The sequence below is a fragment of the Danio rerio genome, chromosome 3, assembly GCF_049306965.1.
Source record: "Danio rerio strain Tuebingen ecotype United States chromosome 3, GRCz12tu, whole genome shotgun sequence".
Classification (NCBI taxonomy): domain Eukaryota; kingdom Metazoa; phylum Chordata; class Actinopteri; order Cypriniformes; family Danionidae; genus Danio; species Danio rerio.
Window position 1 is genome coordinate 9,451,105 of NC_133178.1, and position 22,563 is coordinate 9,473,667.

Here is a 22,563-nt window from a genome sequence, read left to right on the forward strand (position 1 = left end):
GTCAGATATGAGTTAAGTTTAATATAAATCAACATTGTGCACTGGAAAGACCGAACATGCAGTGAACCTTCATCCACCATTGGATACCGTCATTGGACCAACTGGCTGGACCCTACAATTATTACTATTATTATTATTATTATTATTATTATTATTATTATTATTATTATTATAATGATAATACTAAATTAAACATAGATTACACTTTAATGTTACACATGAATCCACATACTGTATATGTTAAATAAATAATTATATTAATGTTTGGACATCAGAAATGCATCATTAAAATAAATAGATGACTGAAATCAATCAGTTGCTTTTGCTTTGTTCTTATGACTTTCTCTATTTTTTGACCATTTCTAACAATCTTGGATTAAAAAAATACTAAAAACATTTAAGAAGGAACTGAATCCTGTCATCCTATAAATGTTTATAGATAACAAAGGAGCCAGCTCCAATTCTGCAAAAGAACCATGGTTATAATGGTTAAAACTCAGCTCTGTTTTTAGCTACTTTGTACTTCCAAAGCTGAAGTAAAACTAAGCTTCATTGTGTAGGCTAGTTACCATGGTTTTTCTTCAAAAGCTATTTTAAAACCTTCACTGATTTTAAAGTTACTATAAATTTTATGTAAAATGCTATTGTATTTTTTCATTTAAACTATAGTTAATTTGGTGGTGGTGTACTACAAATACTATAGTAAAAACTATAGTTCATTTTGTGGTTACTGTGGTTCTTTACAATGTGTGTGTGTGTGTGTGTGTGTGTGTGTATAGTAAAAACCATGGTTGCTTTTAGTACGGGACTTACAGAAACGCACACCGTAAATTCAATATACTTAAGGTAGCCTATACTTGTGTTGCTTATCTGTTTGTTACCACCCAAGCATTACAGTTTGTTCCCTTATACCTACACACATTCTTTATACTTATACTAGCCAGACAAGTACACCGTTATTCACAGCACTCGTGCGACACTTTGCGGGTTGTAATCTAAAGCGTTACAAACAAAAATAACTAACCATGGGGCAAATGGACGTCCTTAGTGGTCTTATATTATTATTATTATTTTCTTTCTTTCTTTTCCGTGATCATGACTTGGTTTTCCTGTTATCTCGACACGTCAAAAGTTGTTTTCTCATGATCATGACAAATCACAGACTATTTTCGCATTTCAAATAAAAAAGACAATAATACGTACCATCAGCGACCAGAAGTAGACATAGTGACTTAAATATGCAGGTAATAATGTCCATCGTGCATTCAGTTTAGAAAAAGATAGCATAGCCATAAAAGATCTTGAAACCGGAACTGTAATTTGAGAGCTTGACAGACGAGCCAGAAGAAAGCATGATGAGCAAGGGACCATCTGTCAACTACCCGTTTTGTGTTAAAACGTCGACGTTGTAAAACTGTGGGAAGACATAATGATTTTTCATATAACTAAATAATTCATGATTTCCAAGATTTTGTTGAAGGCTCATAGACATTAGAATGATACACTATTGTCATACCTGTCAACAATGGGATGTGAAAACAAGGGATATGCCCATAAAAAGGCCTTTAAAAGGCCTCCTTTAAAAAAAATCCCCAAATTATTAAATATGTTCTTCTAGAGCTGTTTCATTGTAAATAAACAGTTAAATGGTCAGTAATATGTTTTATTATTACTACTTACAAAAGAAAAAAATATATATACATTAGCAGAAAATGCATTAGCAAACTGTTCAGCTTATTAAAATACTTAATTCAAAGAAACAGAATCAATATCAAGTCATATTAGCCGTTTCTTCACTGTATAACATTTATTTATTTTTTTTCATTTGATTACATTAAATAAAAGGTGTCACTTTAAAAATGCACACATCTAACGTTATAATAAAAGCATTTGATTGCTTTCCTAACTTTTTATGCTCGTTTAGTTGTGTTAAAAAAAACACCAAGATCGACATGTTTAGATGTTAATATTATTATTATTATTATTATTATTAATCATGTGTCGATTCAAACATGCACTTGTAATGAACAGGAAAGGGAATCCCGCCGTTTTTAAATTTATTTCAAAGTGTTTTCATGCCTAAACAAAGCCAAAGTACAGAACATTCATTCATTTTCTTTTCGGCTTAGTCCCTTTATTAATATGGGGTCGCCACAGCGGAATGAACCAACAACTTATCCAGCACGTTTTGACACAGCGGACATATTCAGAAAAAAAGGTAGTGTAGGCCAGACTGACTTACTACATGTGGCATTTTACTGAGTACTTTAGGCAAGTATTTATGTCATTCACCTAAATAGAATGTTTCATTTTTTCAAAAGTAATAAATTGACAAAATATCTCTAGTAAGTTAGTCTGGCCTCTGGGAATGCTGTGAGAAACTCAAATAATATCTGGATGCAGCCTTTATAATGCAAGCTGAGATTGTATTTTACTGTAAAAGGAGTGGGTTTTCTATGAAATTGCTTAGTGCAAAGAATAAATGACTTTATGTATTCATTACAGGTAACTGTAACAGAACAATTTCTGTTCCAAACTCTGATGCTTTATGTGGCTATTTGTAGAGAAGTACATTGTATAAAGGCAGAAAACATTGATTCAGGCATTAACAGACACATACACATGATGCCTGCATAGGCGGAGCGTGTGTAAGACTGGGGAAGGCTTAGCGAGAGACCACGGAGATAGCAGCAAAGAAAAAAAACGGCATTAAAAACATGTAACTGGTGTAAGGCAGAATATGAATGTAATTTTTTGTTGGTGATTAAGAGAGCAATTTAGTAATTGTAAGTATGTCAATCAAAATTAAAGTCCCCCTCCGCACAAAAATGGAACTGTCCAACTCCGCACTTTGCACTGACAAACCGAAACCGAAACCAAAAGTGCTGGCCAGCGAACTATTCTAATCTGCTTGTCAAGTTACATAACGACAAATGATTATTACGAGAGAGGTATAATAATATATTACTCTGGTTTAACTTGTTTTCAGCATTAAATAAAATGTAGCTTTTATTTATTTTTGCAAAAGGAATGAATACTCAATAGTGTCACTTGTTAAATAAATTAAGACACTAGCTATTCTAGTATTAGTTTAAGAGTAGGCACTGAGGTCCACCCTAAGGTTTACTCATTAAATTTTTTTTGGCCCCTAGTAACGTAAGAAACACAACCATGTGACCAAACAACAACATCAATGCTTGTAATGCCTAGTCTAAAAGGAGGATTTTGCTGCATAAGGTAGGGCAGTGGGTATTATTTATACTGACTGTCATGCCAAAACATATTTTTGTTTGTTAGACAGAGGGCTATCATAAATCTATGACATAACATAATACAATATATTTCATTATTATTTTTATTATTATTAATGGTAATAGTAAAAAAAAAAGCAATAAGGAGTAATAATTTCATTTGAAACTACATACAGTATAAGTAATACATAAATATTTAAAAAATAAGTATTAAACAGTTTAACACACACACACACACACACACACACACACACACACACACACACACACACACACATATATATATATATATATATATATATATATATATATATATATATATATATATATATATATATATATATATTAGGGATGCACACACGATATATTGGCGCCCATATTGTTATCGGTCGATAAACGCTATTTTTAAGATTATCTTATCGATCCGATGTCATAATTAGGCCGATATATTTAAGCCAATAAATTACGTATTTGTACAGACCTGCGTGCCGCGCTCGCGTGGGTGGAACGTTCAGACTTGTCCAGTGCACTATGGAGCTTTCCTCACACTGTTTATTCCTTCAAAGTCCGTCCTTTCTTCATGTTGTATTGATGTGCGTTAATAACTCAGTAAGTAACCACGTTCCTTATCATTGTAGATATGCTTGATTAAGAGTCATTGTGTATTTTGCTTTAAATCGCCTCAGGAAAAATATTACATGTGTAAACCTTTCCTGCTCTGTCTCTTTGTTGTGTTAAGAGATATCAGGGGAGATTCAATTATTACTCCAGGGCCGAATCATGTTAGTTTTGGGGTGAACTCTTTTCGTTGCAGCTGGTGAATGAAAGAGGACACGTGTAACTTGGTCCAAAATATTTATAACTTTCCGTGTGGTACAACAAATAAGTCATCAAAGAGGACACATCACAGAAAATGGTCTCATTGCGAAAAAAAAAAACGCTCCTCTTTTCTCTCTCCCTCTCCCTCTGTCTCTCACACACCCCAAACCGCAGCCCAGTCCCGTTGAAGGACCCGCACATTTTACAACACCTATAAACATAACGGTTGTTTGTAATCTGATTATTTGTTATTATCAACGCGTTGCTGGTCATGTGTTGTGGATGTAAGATTGTATTCAGTTTGATCGGAATATTCTTATTGATTATAACGAGCTCGCGTGAGAGCTGTCACCGCGCACACACACACTGTAGCATGGGGGAGAGGTGAATCCAGTCAAAGGGGCTCATAACTAGCCGCTCATTCTGTCTTTATATTCTGCTCTGTGTTTGTCATAAAGTCAGCTCATTGCAGGTTTTGTATCAAAATCTGACTCTGATGGCAATACCCAACACTGCCTCTACAGTTAAGTGAAACTTTCAGTTGTTCAAATCTCTAGACTCAATTATAACACAATTCTACTGGAAAAACAAGACCCCAAGAATTAAATTGACAACCCTACAGAAACCAAAAACACAAGGAGGATTAGAAGCACCACATTTTTACAACTATTTTGTGGCAAATCAGCTTCAAAACATACACAAATGGATTAAACCTAACTGGCATGGCAAGACATTGAACAATCAATATGCAAAGACATTAACATTTCAGAATTACCCTTTCACAATCAATCAATCAAGAAACATCACTGTTTTAAAATGCGGACAATAGAAGCAACTCTGACAGGTGAAAATTCCATCAGGTCACAAATTCCCCACTCACACCATCTAAATACACCCCACCTTGGAATAACCTTGATTTCCTTATTCCCAATTTGGAAAAACCTTGAAGATCCTCTTTGCCTGAAGCCATTCCCTAACAACACCTTCATCAGTACATAAACAAGAGGGGAGGGGAGAGAGGGGGTCAGGTAGAGATAAGGAGGAAGAAAAAAAAAATCTAATATTAAATCTAATTTAAAATAAATAAATCAATTGAAAAAAAAGTATAATGTAAACAATTAAAATAAAAGAATCATAATTCGATTTTATATATACTTCTTTACTTTCCCTTTTGTTCTATTTGTTCCCCTTTCCTGTCTCTATCAATGTTATTTATTCATTTTATTATTATTATTATTATTTATAATATTTGTTTTCTATTTATTATTATTATTATACATAAATTATTATTATTATTATTTTATATACCAGTACTTCTCCTGACCAGTCCAACAACAGATTAAAAAAAAAAAAAAAAAAGTATGAAGGAAAAAAAAGGAAAGAAAGAGAAGAGGAGGAAAAGAAAAAAAGAAAAAACAATAAGAGAGGGAAAAAAGGAAAGAAAAAAAAAACTACTTACATGTACTAAATTCACAGGGTAAAGTGTAACGTAGGCATGGCAGCCTGGGCACTGCACTGGACTGATCCATGCCACACGTTACACTTTTTTTAATGCATCACAAAGCAACTGACAAACACTATATACCTCAATGCCCATCATACAACTACAACCTCCTCAATTTATTGTTACAGCTGTTGTTATTTTTATTATTATCATTATTATTAGGCTGGCTTGAGAAACAAGCCAGACTACTGAAATCCTATCTAAACTTATTTTTTTTTTTATATATTATTCTTCTTCTGAGACTAACAAACAAAACGCATCTCCTCCTAGAGCTTTCGAGCTATGACCACCAAACTCACACCAGACCTCCAAACTATTCTGACTCGGTGTGCCATATCTTTTCCGACTGATCTGACTTTCGGTTTTCCGAAAAACGTCCCGGGACCGCCGGAAAAATCCTATAGACTTAACATTGGATCAAACTTTGTGACCTTATAACTCTGCGTCAGACTGTCACACAGATTTCTAACTGGGCTCATTTAACTCAGACTATCCAACTGCCAATGATTAATCACCTTTAAACCTTCTAGCCACGCCCTAGCAACCACTTTTGAACCCTAGAAACTGTCCCATAGACTTCCATTCAAAAGACTGTCATTGACTTTACATGGGACCAAACTTTGTGAGCTCATAACTCTGCCTAATGACTGACTAATGACTGAGCTCATTTAACTCAGACTACCAAACTGCCAATAACTGATGAGCTTTTAACTTTCTAGCCACACCCTAACTACCAGATACTGCACCCTAGCAACAACTGTCCCATAGACTTCCATTGCAAAAGACTGTCATTGGCTTAACATTAGATCTATCTATCTATCTATCTATCTATCTATCTATCTATCTATCTATCTATCTATCTATCTATCTATCTATCTATCTATCTATCTATCTATCTATCTATCTATCTATCTATCTATCTATCTATCTATAAACTGTTTTAATCTATCTATCTATCTATCTATCTATCTATCTATCTATCTATCTATCTATCTATCTATCTATCTATCTATCTATCTATCTATCTATCTATCTATCTATCTATCTATCTATCTATAAACTGTTTTAATCTATCTATCTATCTATCTATCTATCTATCTATCTATCTATCTATCTATCTATCTATCTATCTATCTATCTATCTATCTATCTATCTATCTATCTATCTATCTATCTATCTATCTGGTCTGTTGTTCTATCTATCTATCTATCTATCTATCTATCTATCTATCTATCTATCTATCTATCTATCTATCTATCTATCTATCTATCTATCTATCTGTCTATCTGTCTGTCTGTCTGTCTGTCTGTCTGTCTGTCTGTCTGTCTGTCTGTCTATCTATACTTTTTCAAACTGTTTTAATCCATCCATCCATCCATCCATCCTTTTTCAAACTGTTTTTATCTATATCCATCCATCCATCCATCCATCCATCCATCCATCCATCCATCCATCCATCCATCCATCCATCCATCTATCTATCTATCTATCTATCTATCTATCTATCTATCTATCTATCTATCTATCTATCTATCTATCTATCTATCTATCTATCTTTTCATACTTTTTAAAACAGTCTAAACTAAAACTATTTCCAACAGACTTTCTCAAGCCAGCCTAAAGTTTGTTTCGACGAACTTTAATAATCTAGTTAGTATTATTATTATTATATTACCAGCATGAGTATATTATAGTTATCCATTTAATAATCTATCATACATATCTTTAATATTATTCTTCCATGTGGGTTTGTATAATTCATAATTTGATATAGTGTTTTCTTTTTTATTTATTTAGTTTTTATTATTATTATTCATTTTTTGCTTATTCTCATTGCTTTGTTTGCTGAACTTTATTTTTCTTCGCTCTTTTTGTTTCTTTTCTTTTTCTTCTACTCCTCCCCTTCCTTTTCTGTTTTTAATTTTTTTTAATTTTATATATTTATTTTTATTATTATTATTTTATTAAGTTTTGTTTATTATTATTAGTTTATTTTCTCTTTTCCTCTCTTTCCCCTTCTACTTACTACTTACTACTATTATTATTATTTATTATTATTATTATTATTATTATTATTATTATTACTTGTCCTCTCCCTGATTTCCCATCCTCCCCTTTCCTCGACACCTTTGTCATAAATGGTATTACTTTTATTTTTTGTTATCATTATTATTATTACTGTTCTGACTTGTCCTGTTATCTTTCCATTATCATTATTACAAGTATTTATACCATTATCATTATTAAGGTTGCAGTTGTTGTAGTTGTAACGGTAGTAGTTGTAGTAGTAGTAGTAGTAGTAGTAGTTGAAGTAGTAGTCATTGTAATAGTATCGATTGTTATTGAGTAATTGTTATGGAGATTATTGAAGTAGTAGTTCATGTAGTAGTAGATGTCATTGGTATGGTAGTAACAGAAGTAGTAATGGTGTGGTTGTTACAGTAGTAGTAGTAGTAGTCGTTGTTGGTGTAGTAATATCAGTAGTAGATGTTGTTGATGTAGATGTAGTAGAAGTGATTGTAGTAGTAGTAGTAGTCACAGTAGACGTTGTTGTATTAGTTGTAGCAAATGCTATAGTAGTATCAGTAGTGGTAGTAGTATCAGTATTAGTAGACATTGTAGTAGTAGTAGTCGTGGTTGTGGCTGTAGTAGAAGCAGTAGTAGTTGTAATATAAGTAACTTTCTGTAGTAGTAGTTGGTGTAGCACTTGTGATTTATTATTATTGTTGTCAGTTATTACTGTTGTCCTTTCTTTCTTTTTACTCTCATATTTACTATCATACATTAATAAGCATTGTTGTTACTCCCTACCTCTGACTGGTTTCTTTCTATATGTTTTATTTATATCTGTGACACTTGCTTCATTTATTGACTGTTATTGTTCCTTATGTATGTACTCTGACCTGTCCACCAAGTTACCTTTACATGCATACACACACTCACACGCACATACCAGTACATGACTATATTGTTGTTGTTTTTGTTTTGGTTTTGTTTCGTTGCTTTGTATTTGTTATTTGTTGATGTTTTTTTGTATTTGTATGATTTTTGCATATTCTAATAAAAAAAAATTTTTTTAAAAAGTGAAACTCTCAGTGGTTTATCATAAACTTTTCATCGATCATTTTCCCGTGATTGACGGCAAGAACTAGCGCAGACGTGTCTGATTGACAAGCAGCAGCTACATGTGATATGTCAAAACGCCAAATAGAATGAATCTGTGCCCCATTTTCTAAACGTACTATCTGTATTTAGGTGTTTGCTTGTACGGTGGCCCTAAACTGTCAAAACACCTCTGATAAAGGCTTTTTCGGACATTAAATATTTGTCCATGTGTACATCCCTGTAACATGTTTTATTCATGATGGTTTCAGTTCTTAGCTCTTTAATTTTCATCTTAATTAAATATATTTATCTTGGTTGTTAATTAAATACCATTTTGTTATTTAAACTATTATTTTTATGCAACAATCAACTTGCATGGTCATTTGCAATAAAGAAAAGGAAATAATTTTTTGCATGCTGATTTATGTGAAATGGTAAATATAGGTCTATAATCACAGTGCAATTTTGAAGTTATAGCTTTTTTGCATTGTGTATAGCAGTGGTTCTCAAACTGTGGTATGTGTACCACTAGTGCTATGCAGCCATCCTTCTAGTAGTACGTGGAGGAATGAAATATGTCATGTACATGCCATAAACATTTCAAAATTGATCAAAAATGATGCATATAATATGTCATATATGACATATAGCCTATATTTCTGATGTAATCTGCCACATTTTTTAACTGTGCAGAGTTGTAGCTGCTTTTCTGGGCCTACTATGCTATTGTATTTCAATACTGCTCGTTTTGGTGGTACTTGGAGAGACAATTTTTTTCTGAGGTGGTACTTGATGAAAAACGTTTGAGAACCACTGGTGTATAGGCTATTCAGTTCATAAGAGCAGTTCAATCTTTTATGAAGTTTGCTGTATAAAAATATAACAATTTAAAATATTTATAAATATCGGCCTATACATATCGGCTATCGGCCTCCAAATCTGAAGAATTATCGGTTATCGGTATCGGCCAAAAAATTCATATCGGTGCATCCCTAATATATATATTTTTTTTGGCTGATACCGATAACCGATAATTCTTCAGATTTGGAGGCCGATAGCCGATATGTAAAGGCCGATATTTATAAATATTTTAAATTGTTATATTTTTATACAGCGAACTTCATAAAAGATTGAACTGCTCTTATGAACTGAATATATATATATATATATATATATATATATATATATATATATATATATATATATATATATATATATATATATATATATGGTGATAGGCTGTACTTTTGTTAAAACCTCTTATTTGTCAGTTGCAAATCGTTTTAAATGCATTAAAGGGCAGTGCTTATTTTAGCCTTACCCTGGAGTTTGTTCTCTCTCCACCTTTGGATGTCTGTTTAATTTTTAAACACGAAGTTGTAAGGCAAGATTTTCAGAGGCCATTTAAGGGTGTCTCCGGTGTTTGATTACTTCTGAGTGTGCTCCATTCTATCAATCAATTCAGATGCAGAGTCATATGTTTTAAGTCATGAACAAGGGTCTACGTTGAGGAAGTAAAATGTGTTCAAATGTTTTTGAGGGTTTCAAAAGTAAGTGTGCATTAAGTTATATTGTTATCTTGAACTATTGTTAGTTAGTTAGCCTCTCCTCATATAACGTCTTACACTACTTTCATTTAAGTATACATTGGATATTACATATTGCCATAATGTACAGATGCAAACAGTGTAATGTTTGGCAACTAAGCAGATTTTACACACAAAAAAAACATTAAATTCCAATCTCCTTGGTTAGGTAATATGTGCACAGAAATCATCACAGAGAATCAAAGATAGATGATACATATAGCCATCCACACCTCCACTGTAAGGTTCCAGGTTGTGAATTTGTTGCTAAATATTTTTCAGAGCTGTGTTTCCACCTATGAATTCATATAAAAGGACAATAGAAAAGTTAATAATAATAATAAGATTGGATCCTTTGGACTCTCTGTGTTGCCGACTTTATTTTTGTTTGTTTTTTATAATTATTTTAAACTTTTTTTATTGATACTTGATGTATTTGACTGTTTTTTGACAAACATGTTTCTAATCAAATCTAGAGTAAGTACTCTATGTGTGTCTGTGTTCTTTTGATTTGCTTACTTTTTTAATTATTTAAAACTTTAAAAACAACTTTAAAAATTAAATGAATTATTTTGTACTTTTGTGGTTCAGTTTTTGTATGCATGGTCAGCATTGAGAGGAGAGTATTATGGATTTCATGTTTAATGAGCAGCTAGATTTCAATGCAGCAATCTCTCTCTCTCTGTGTGTGTGTGTGTGTGTGTGTGTGTTTGTTTCTTTTATGTTTTTAAAATTGCATATCAGGAGTCAATCAATGCCACACTAGAGCTTATTCAAAAGTAAGTATGGACGGCACACATTTAAAGGCAAAATTATTCATCCTCCTTTTAAATTATAATTCTTTTTCAAATATTTCCCAAGTGATGTTTAACAGAGCAAAAAAAAAGTCACAGTATTTTGTATAACTTTGTTTACTTTTTCTAATTAACCGAACTTAAGTATTTAAATTGCAATTCAAGCTGAACATTAGTATCTTGCAAAATAATTAGTAAAAATGTACAAAAAAAAATCTCTTTCTTAAACAGCACTTCTATACACTTTTGCAGAGGCTCAATAAAGTTGACTGCAAAACTTTAAATGAGGTAAGTAAAAGTGGTATTTATAGAATAAAGACTTTCTTAAATAAATGCAACAATCAGATTTTTTGTTTTATTTTTTTATTACTACAGATTCGGAGCAACATGAGGATATTTGAGAATGTGAAATTCTACTGTATGGTGCTGTGAAAGAGGGGGGGGGGGGGGGGATTAAACAAGATGATTAGACATTTAAAAAAGTTAGTGATTGCTCCATATTTTAAATGTCTGTCCAGAGAGGTCATGTTTTGATCATTGAGTGGTCTCACACAATCACAAGATGTGATTTCGCAGGTCAGAGTTCACCAATTTTGAAGTTTGCAATGCAGCGAACTGCAAAACTTGCCGCACAAGCTTGCTTTTCCGGTCTGCCACCTTCATATGCGTTTGAATGGAAGTCTATGGGGAGAAAAGTCCAGTGTGACCGCAGCTTAACTGTGCAGACCCATTGCCCTCAGTAATATGTGAGATGATATGTAAATGTTTGACACTTGTGCTATATACACTGCATGTGTTGTTCATTCATTTGACCTTTTTGTTTTATTGTAAATAGAAAATTTATTGATATCTGCTGCTTTCTTTACTTTTGTTGTACATTTTCTGTTCTTTATGCGTTTTCTGACAAAACAATAAAATACATTTGTCTGAAGAATTTATAAGTTTTCTATTATAATAACAGTTAAGAATATGAATTAATTTTAGGAACACTACTATACATGACATACTATTAATGTGTATGCAGTATAATGCTGTGAGTTGTTAGGCTGGCTGCTAGCTCTCTGCAACTCTCACATGGTCGCCCACTGAAGCTAAGCAGGGCTGCACCTGGTCAGTACCTGGATGGGAGACCACATGGGAAAGTGCTAGGTTGCTGCCGGAAGTGGTGTTAGTGAGGCCAGAAGGGGGCGCTCAACCTGCAGTCTGTGTGGGTCCTAATGCCCCAGTATAGTGACGGGGACTCTACACTGTCAGTGAGCGCCGTCTTTCGCATAAGACGTTAAACCGGGGTCCCGACTCTCTGTGGTCATTAAAAATCCCAGGATGTCCTTCATTAAAGAGTAGGGGTTTAACCCCGGCATCCAGGCCAAATCTGCCCACTGGCCTCTGTTCCTCATGGCCACCTAACCATCCACATATCTCAATTGGCTTCATCACTCTGTCTCCTCTCCACCAATCAGCTGGTGTGCGGTCTGGCGCAAAATGGCTGCCGGGTCATCCAGGTGGATGCTGCACACTGGTGGTGGATGAGGAGATTCCCCCACATTGTGTAAAGCGCTTTGAGTGCCCAGAAAAGCGCTATATAAATGTAAGGAATTATTATTATTATTATTATTAATTTATTATTGTTATGCTACAGTACAGTAATTAACTGTAAGCATTTTCCATTTAGTTACCGCTACTGCTCTATTACAGTAATTAACAAGCAACACTGTTGCCAGCTACTCACTGTAATTGTTTAGTAACAGTATTTAACTGGCAACACTGTTGCCGGTTACTCATTTTAACCAAACCATTACAGTGACTAACTGGCAACAGTTATTACCCTAACCTGCCTAGTTAACCTAACTAACCTAGTTCAGCCTTTAAATGTCACTTTAAGCTGTATAGAAGTGTCTTGAAAAATATCTAGTCAAATATTATTTACTGTCATCATGACCAAGAAAAAATAAATCAGTTATTAGAAATGAGTTATTAAAACTATTATGTTTAGAAATGTGTTGAAGAAATCTTCTCTCCATTAAACAGAAATTGAGGAAAAAATAAGCAGGGGGCGGAAAATTTGGAGGGGCTAATAATTCTGACTTCAACTGTATATAGGATAGATAAATAGATAGACAGATAGATGGGTGGATGGATGGATGGATGGATGGACACAAAAGAAAATAATACAGATGATACAGCAGATACAGCATAATTTAAGGGATAGTTCACCCAAAAATGAAAGTTCTGTCATCTTTTACTTACACTCAACGTGTTTTAAAAGATGTTTTAAAGAAAGCTGGAAACCTTTAACCATTGGCACTCATAGTATTTGTTAAGTCAATGGCAACCGTTTTCCAACATTCTTTAAAACAAAAACTAAGTTGAACAGAAAAAAGAAACAGATTTTCATTTTTGAGTGAATCTTCCTGTGAACACATTACCTCAAGTTGATGTATATGAGGAGACTCGCTTCAACTGTCTGTAGACCTGCATTAGAAAACAACATTATGGATTAACTATTGATACAAACAGAGTTGAATGTCTTGTGTTATGAATAGAATCATACATTCATGCACACATAAGAGCTGTGTTGAGTGAACATACACACTTACCTTGAAAGAATTCTACCTGTTAGAAGAGACAACGTTGTTTACACCATTAATAAATACTTTCAACAAAATTAATATCACAATAAATCAGCCTATTTAGACTGTACATTGCCAAAATGTCAGATACACACAGATGTGTCAATATTATACATTTTAATGTTTGGTTGTTCATTTATTTATTTACAATTTGAAATTGCTGGACTTGATCTTTGAATTATGAGCAGATTTACTCTGCTGTTTCTATTAATGTTTTTTGTAGTTGAATAAAATATATCGTAAAGGCTGGTCAATATAGTACAGTGTTTAAAAATATTTATATGATTTTAGTAATGTGTGTGTGTGTGTGTGTGTGTGTGTGTGTGTGTGTGTGTGTACGTGTTTTGTGACATATCAGGACACAAATATAATGACATAGGTATGACACAGGTATTACAGTACGTGTGTGTGTGTGTGTGTGTGTGTGTGTGTGTGTGTTTGTGTGTGTTTCAGTTAAGTGTTTTGATTCAATTTACTAATGCTAATTTCACAAATTATTATATACAAACAAATCAGTGACCCACCATAAGCAGTAGGAAAATAAGTATTGAGCTCGTCATGATTGTTTTCCTGAGAATAATATTTCTAGAGGAGCTGTTGACATGGATTTGAAGCAGATTTTGGACAAAAAACAAACAAACAGAACAATCATAAAAATAAAACGAAACAAAAAAAATCTAAGAAATTAGTTGTGTAATGGAATTACAGAGGGAGAAAGTGCTGAAATGTATTTAATACTTTATATAAAACTCTTTTTTTGATGAGGGCAGACACCTCTCATGTGGAGAATGAAGCCACAAGCATTGCTTCGGTGTGAGTTTCTTACAGACTTCAACAGAGTCAAAATCTTAATGGTTCTTTCATCATGTAATGTGTGGGGATCAAAGCAAGGAACAACAGAGACGAGGATCCAAGTGCAGGTAAAATAAGATTATATCCAAGCAAAACAGGGACAAACAGAAGTGGCTGATACAAAAGGGGCAATCCAAAAACGTAGTCAAAAAACGTGCATAAGGTCAAAAATGGCAAACAGGATCAAACAATAAACAAGGCTAAAGTAAAAAAAAAAAAAACAGGCAAAACAACAAGATGCTCATTTTAGATCAGCTTCATTTTGTCTCATAATAGTACAGTTGAGTACACTTAGATGTACTTGAGTTTACCTTAAAATGTACTTAATACTAATTTTTAGTACATTAAACACAAAATTATTTTGGGAAAATAGAGAACTTTTAATACAGTGTTTAGCACACTTTTTTACAATTTGTATATTCTTTTAATATATTACTATTATACTTTAAATTAGTCATAAATATATTTAAATGTTCAAAATTAGGGTTCAAGTGTATTTATAGTTATAACTAAATATATATATATATATATATATATATATATATATATATATATATATATATATATATATATATATATATATATATATATATATATATTTATTTTTTTTTTTTTAAATACAGATATAGTATGTTAAAAGCACATTTTAGTTCAATTTCAAGTTTATCTTAACATATATTTAATACTATCTTTTAGTACATTAAGTACAAAATTAGTGTGCGAAAATAGAGCACTTTTAGTACATTACTGAAAAGTGTACTAAGTATACTTAAATAAAATGCACACTGTTAACCCTTTCTGTAGATTATGCAGTAAATAACTGTAAAATAGCCAGCGTTTAGCTGTAATGAAAAGAAACAGTATTTTACTGTAAAAGGAGCAGGATTTGTATGAAATTCTGTAGTGCAAAGAATAAATTACAGTAATTTACTCTATGTACCATTACAGATATTTACTGTGATAATAAATGGTAAATTACTGTTCAACCATTACTGCCCCATCTACTCTGATACTTTATGTTGCTATTTTATATTTATTTTATCTCTGTGTTTTCTTTGGTTCCTTTTATGTTTTTAACATTGAGTATCAGGAGTCAACCAATGCCACAGAGCTTATTAAAAGGTAAGTGTAAGATATGGACGAAATGCATTTAAAGGCAAAAATATTCACACAGAGCAAAGAAATTGTCACAATAATTTTTTAACTTTGTTTACTTTTTCTATAATTAATCTAATTTAATTGCCTAGTTTGACCTATAGTTAAGATTTTAAATTGCACTTTCAACTGAATATTAGTATTTTGCTAAATAACTAGTAAAAATGTGTTATTTAAAAAAATATATATATCTTAAACAAGACGCACATACATTTTTGCAGAGACTCAATGAATTTGTCTGGAAAACTGGCAAGTAAAAGTGCCATTAACAGTATAAAGGCTTTCCTAAATAAATGTATAAATCATGATATTTGTTGTGTTTTTTATTATTACTACAGATTTGGAACGACATGAGAATCAAATTATTAATTTTTTTCTATGGATGAAGTTTATATTATAGTATATTTTTATTGTTTTTATTAAACGATATGTGCATAACTGTGATAAATGTAGGCAGTTGCTTTGAAAATATGCTATGTACCAGGGGTGTCAAACTCCTGGAAGGCCACAGCCTAGTAGAATTTAGTTCCAGCCCTGCTTCAACACACTACCTTTACATTTAGTTTGATCAGGTGTGTTTAATTAGTATAACTGCACTGGTACCCTGTAGATTGTGCAGTAAATAACTGTAAAAAACAATGATTTAGGCATCACCACACACTCCCACAGGCTGTCCGTCTTATTCTAAACACAAAGGTGTTAGAAAGAGTTTTCAGAAAATGCTGGCCCTTTAAGGGAGTCAGGTGTTTGATTTGTTTACTGCTGAGTGCGCTCTATTCTCTGTCCATCAATTCAGATGTAGAGTCTGATATGTTTTAGGCTTTAAATAAGAATCTAAAATGAGTAAGTAAAATGTGTTCAAATGTTTTTGAGGGTTTATAAAATAAGGCTGTGTTTTAAGTTATATTGTTGTTATCTTGAACTGTGTACTTGAAAGCTACATTGTTAGCTAGTTAGCCTCTCCTCATATAACTTCTTACATTACTTTTGTTTAAGTATATGTATTTATTGAATATTGCATACTGCCATAAAGTACAAATGCTAACAGTTGTATGTATCTTTCTGGCAACTAAGCCAAAATTAAATTCCATCATCTCAGTAAGGTAACATGTGCACAGAAATCATCACAGGGAATCACAAAAAAATGATACACATAGCCATCCACACACAAAAGCTCCCCTGTCCGGTCCCAGGTTGTGAGTTTGTTGCTAAGCATTTTTCAGAGCTGTTTCCACCTATGAATTTATATTAGAAACAATAAAAAAGTTTGTTGTCATGAGATAATTATAACAATAAAAGATTGGATTCTTTGGTTTTTCGGTGTTGCCAACTTTATTTTTGTTTTCTATAATTATTTTCAACTTTTTGAGATTTGACAGAGCTTTTAATTATTTAAAACTTTAAAACTTAAAATAATTATTTTCAGTTTTTTGCTGTTCAGTTTTTTTTTTTTTTTTGCATGGTCAGCATTGAGGAGAGAGTAACACATTTCACTGCAGCACTTTGTGTGTGTTTGTGTGTGTGTGTGTGTGTGTGTGTGTGTGTGTGTGTGTGTGTGTGTGCATGCACGCGTGTGTGTTTATTGGATATGTGATTGTGATAAATGTTAGCAGTTGCTTAAAAAGTATGCTATATACCAGGGGTTCTTAATCCTGTTCCTGGAGATCTACCTTCCAGCAGATTTCAGTTGCTATCCATATCAAACACACCTAAACCAATTAATTAGGACCTGAACACCACGTGATAATTACAGGCAGGTGTGTTTGATATGGGTAGCAACTGAAATCTGCAGGAAGGTCGATCTCCAGGAACAGGATTGAGCACCCCTGCTATATACCATGGGGGTCAAACTCCAAGTTACTGGAGAACTGCAGTGCAGCAGAGTTTAGTACCCACCCTGCTTCAACATTACCTGTAGATTTCTAACGAGCCTTAATTAGTTTTATCAGGTGTGTTTAATTAGAGTTACAGCTTAAAGTCCCGGTCACACTGCACTTTTCTCCCTGTAGACTTCCATTCATACGCATGTGAATGCTGCAGACCTGGAATGCATGCTCATGCGACAAATTTTACAGTTTGCAGCATTGGAAAGTTCAAGCTTGGAGAGCTCTGAACTGCGAAATCACATCATGTGATTGCTTGAGACTAATCAAAGATCAAACCATGACCTCTCTGAACAAAAATTATGGACCAGTTGCTTGCTTTTTCATTCTCTAAATATTTTGTTTAATCCCACTCCTTTTCGCAGAGCCATATGACAGAATTTTGCATGCTTAAACGTTAGTTTGACTGCAGCCTTGCTGTGCAGACCTGTGGCTCTCAGTAATATGTAAGATGATATTTATATCTGCTGATTTCTTAATTTTGTTATACATTTTCTGTTTTATATTTGTTTGCTGCCAAAACAATAAAATAAATTTGTCAGAATTTACAACTTAATTAATTTAAAGAATTAATAACAGGTAAGAATACTAATTAATTTTAGTAACACCTTGACATACTATTGTGTATGCAGTATAATGCTGTGAGTTGTAACACTACAGTACAGTAAATAACTGTACACAGTTTCCAGTTAGTTACCACTACTGCTCTATTACAGTAATTAACTGGCAACACTGTTGCCAGCTACTCACTGCAATGGTTCAGTTACAGTAAACAACTGGCAACACTGTTGCCAGCCACTCACTGTAATGGTTCAGTTTCAGTAATTAACTGGCAACACTGTTGCCAGTTACTTACTGTAACCAAACTTTTACAGTGAGTAGCTGGCAACAGTGTTGCCAGTGTTCTACTGTAAAAAAGCCTGGTAAGGTCTAACAGTGCATTTCAGTGCACTTTTTTTTTTTTACCTGGGGCCGCCTGTAAAATTCATATGCAGTCTAGGTTTTCGTTTGTCAGGTAGCTAAATGATCCTTGGAAAGAAGTAAATTGTTTGTCTAAACGTTCTGCAGCTACTGCATTCTCATTAAAGCACATAATAAATCCACATTACATCCACAGCCATATCACCCTGCCGCCCAACACCGGTTACTCACTGAAACGGAGCATGACTGAGCCTGTTCAGTACCTGGATGGGAGACTTCGACCACATGGCAAAACTAGGTTGCTGTTGGAAGTGGTGTTAGAGAGGCCAGCAGGGGGCGCTCAACCTGTGGTCTGTGTGAGTCATAATGCCCCAGTAAAAGTAAAGGGGACACTACACTGTCAGTGGTTATCGTCTTTTGATAATCGAAGTTCTGACTCTCTGTGGTCATTAACAATCCCATGGCACTTCTTGAAAAGAGAAGAGGTGTAGCCCCTGTGTCCTGGCCAAAGTCTCTCAATCACCCCTTACAATCATGGCCTCCCAATCATTCATCGCCCTCTACCAAATTGGTTCTATCACAGTCTCTTCACTTTACCAATAATGTATGGTGAAGTGCACTGGCACTGTTGTCTGAGGCTGCCATAGTAGCATCCAAGTGGATGCTGCACATTGCTGGTGCTGTGGAGAGACCCCACTCAAGATTGTTAAGCGCTTTGGGTGTATGGCCATACACGATAAATGTGCTATATAAATACACATTACACTGCATTGTTTGGTTATAAATGTGTTATATTCAGAATGCAGCTTTATATAGAAACAATACAACAAAATGCACATCTCTATATGAAAATGTATAATAGACTACAATTTATCACTACACTATCAAACTATGTGTGTTTTTTTTTCTAATCAAATGAATCTAAATAAATTTGTAATTGGGCTTTTGTACATCTGAAAATAGTGTGGTGAGTGTATCGTGTGTGTGTGTGTGTGTGTATACTTAAACTCACTTCATGATACTTTCTGACTTAGCTTTTATATTTACCTTAAAAAAATAAAAAGGATATTTATAAATAGGACATTTAATAATCTCCCAAGAGCCAGTTTCTGTGCCTGACGATGGGGTTGTTGTGGTCCTAACTTTCGACCACCACCTGTTCCACAATGCACCGGCCCCTTACGGCTTCACCTGGAAGTGAACACAGTCGACGTCACAGTCCTTAATGTTGTTGAACTCGTAAGGGGTTTTTGAACCGCACTTAGTCTGACCTGTCACCTAAGACCTGTTTGCCTTGGGAGACCCTACCAGGGGCATTAGCCCTTGACAACATAGGATCACTCAGGCACTCAAACCTCTCCACCACGATAAGGTAGCGGTTCAGGAGGGAGTGAGGGAAGGATGGAACGTGAGATTGACAGGCGGATCGGTGCAGCAGCAGCAGTAATGAGGTCGATGTACCGGTCTGTTGTGGTGAAGAAGGAGCTGAGCCAAAAGGCAAAGCTCTCGATTTACCAGTCAATCTCCATTCCTACTTTCACCTATGATCATGAGCTTTGGGTCATGACCGAAAGGACAAGATCTCGGATACAAGTGGCTGAAATTAGTTTCCTTCGAAGGGTGGCAGGGCGCACTCTTATGGATAGGGTGAGGAGCTCTGACACCCGGGAGGAGCTTGGAGTAGAGCCACTGCTCCTCCACATCGAGAAAAGTCAGCTAGGGTGGCTCGGGCATCTGCTTCAGATGCCTCCTGGACGCCTACCTAGGGAGATGTTCCAGGCATGTCCCACCGGGAGGAGGACTCTGGGAAGACCCAGGACACGCTGGAGGGACCATGCCTATCGCCTTGCCTGGGAACGCCTCGGGATCCCTCTGGAGGAGCTGGAGGAAGTGAGAGGGAAGTCTGGGGTTCTCTCCTAAGACTGCTGCCTCCGCGAACCCAGTCCCGGAAAAGCGGCAGAAGATGAATGAATGAACATTTAATAATGTGGAAACATCAATTTCAACTGTATTATTTGGCCATTAATCTTTCACCGCACTATTGAAAGCATCAGGAACAACAGGGGTGTAAAACTGTCTGGGTCATAAAACTGCCTGGATGTAAAGGCTGCAGATGCCCCATATAGCTTGTAGTGATTGCTATTTCGATTTTACAGCAGTAACATCCACATAAATCATAAAGCCTGATATTCAGTACTTAAAAGAAAAAAAAAAGTCATCAACTGTTAAATGCAAGAAAAGTACAAGAAAATGTGCAAGCACTCTTATTTGTGATGCTTCTAAAATCTATTCTCACAAAAAATAAAAATAAATAATAAAGCCATAAAAGCAACTACATTTATTGTTAGTGAAAAAAATGCAAAAGTAGTATTTGTTTGATGTTGAAATATTATAGTGTAATATAATTTCAGTTAAGCTTAGTCTAAAATTAATACACTAGAAGCACAGATATGTATAAAACGTTGACTTTTATGGTCTACTGTCATGGTCAACTACAGGGGTTGGACAATGAAACTGCAAAGCCTGGCTTTAGCCCACAATAATTCATTAGTATGGCGTCTTCTTTGAATTTGAATTAATTTTATTTAACAGGGACAGTGTTCATTAATAGGCAAAGCAGCGGCACAGTGGGTAGTGCTGTCACCTCACAGCAAGAAGGTCGCTGGTTTGAACCTCGGCTCAGTTGGCGTTTCTGTGTGGAGTTTGCATGTTCTCCCAGCGTTCGCGTGGGTTTCCTCCGGGTGCTCCGGTTTCCCCCCACAGTCCAAAGACATGCGGTACAGGGGAATTGGGTAGGCTAAATTGTCTGTAGTGTATGTGAGTGTGTGTGGATGTTTCCCGGAGATGATTTGTGGCTGGAAGGGCATCCGCTGGGTAAAAACGTGCTGGATAAGTTGGCGGTTCATTCCGCTGTGGCGACCCCGGATTAATAAAAGGACTAAGCTGACAAGAAAATGAATGAATGCTCATTAATAAACAGTAAAACTGTAAATAAGCCAGAGTTAGCCACAAGGGCTAATTTTTATCTGTTGCCCCCTGCCAGATTTTAAAAGGCAACCTAAAATCCAAAAACACATCATCACACAAACAAAAACAGTAAAGTTACATATGACAAAGGGATAAAACATGTAATAAGAATTTCTTAAAGTCTTAGACAAAAGAATTACACATGATTACAAACTTGATTTGCTTTTAGCCATTTCTTTAACTTGTATTTAAAAGTTGAATAATTTGTAGCACCCCTTAAATCAATAGGACGTGTGTTTAGAAATGACTGGCTCTAACTGAGAAGACTAATCATGCAAAAGTTGTACATCTAAACTGTACAGCACAGTCTCCCCTGGTAACAGATTGTGTTGGTTGACCATTATTGTTCTTGTGTGTCACAAACTCGCATAGTGGAGGTGGAGCAAATCCATTTAAAGTTTTAAAAATCACACAAGCATCAGCCAAACATTTAATATCATCAAAGCTCAATAAATAATGTTTTTGTATTATATTACAGTGATGATACCTAATAGACTTCTGATTAAATACTTTAAGTGCCTGTTTATAAAGTGATTCAGCAGATTTTAGAACTGTTTTACTAGGGTGTGACCAACTAGTCAGACAATATGTAATATGATAAAAAAATCATGGAGTGCATAAAAAGTTTTGCTGCTTCATTAGTCAAGTAAGGTTGTATCTGTCTGAAGTTGGCCAGATTAAATTGAACAATTTTGGTGAGCTTATTGCTTCTGGAATTTTTGGAATGTCTCTTGTGAATCTAAAACTAGACCTAAATATTTAAAATCAGAGACAACCCTGAGCTTTTCTCCTTTAACACACACATCAGGATGATGGGTAACTGTCAATGATTGTGAGAAAAACATACAAACAGTTTTCCATGCATTCAAATTAAGATATGATTCAGACAACCAATCAGATACATGAACTCGTGCCTCGGTTAAATAATTTGCTGCCAGTTTCACGTAAACATATAGAACTGTGTCATCAGCGTACATCTGAATATTAATAGTAGGACAGACTCAGGATAGTGGACAGGTCACTATGTGATGATGG

At 34.5% G+C, this 22,563-nt stretch overlaps 1 protein-coding gene and 1 long non-coding RNA gene across 6 annotated transcripts in view; one reads left to right on the top strand and one right to left on the bottom strand.

Moving 5' to 3' along the window:
* Nucleotides 1–1,322, bottom strand: part of LOC141381138 (uncharacterized) — a 41,549-nt gene extending 40,227 nt beyond the window's left edge. For all 5 annotated transcript variants that reach the window (XR_012400835.1, XR_012400834.1, XM_073944149.1 and 2 more), the window contains exon 1: nt 1,204–1,322. Coding sequence is in view for 3 of the 5 variants with exons in the window: in XM_073944149.1 (XP_073800250.1) it covers nt 1,204–1,258 (55 nt within the window). In the remaining 2 variants the exon portion in view is untranslated. The remainder of the gene's footprint in view (nt 1–1,203) is intronic.
* The window catches only part of LOC141381140 (uncharacterized), a 693,969-nt gene that overhangs the window by 562,374 nt on the left and 109,032 nt on the right, over nt 1–22,563 (top strand). The gene's annotated exons all lie outside the window — the stretch shown is intronic.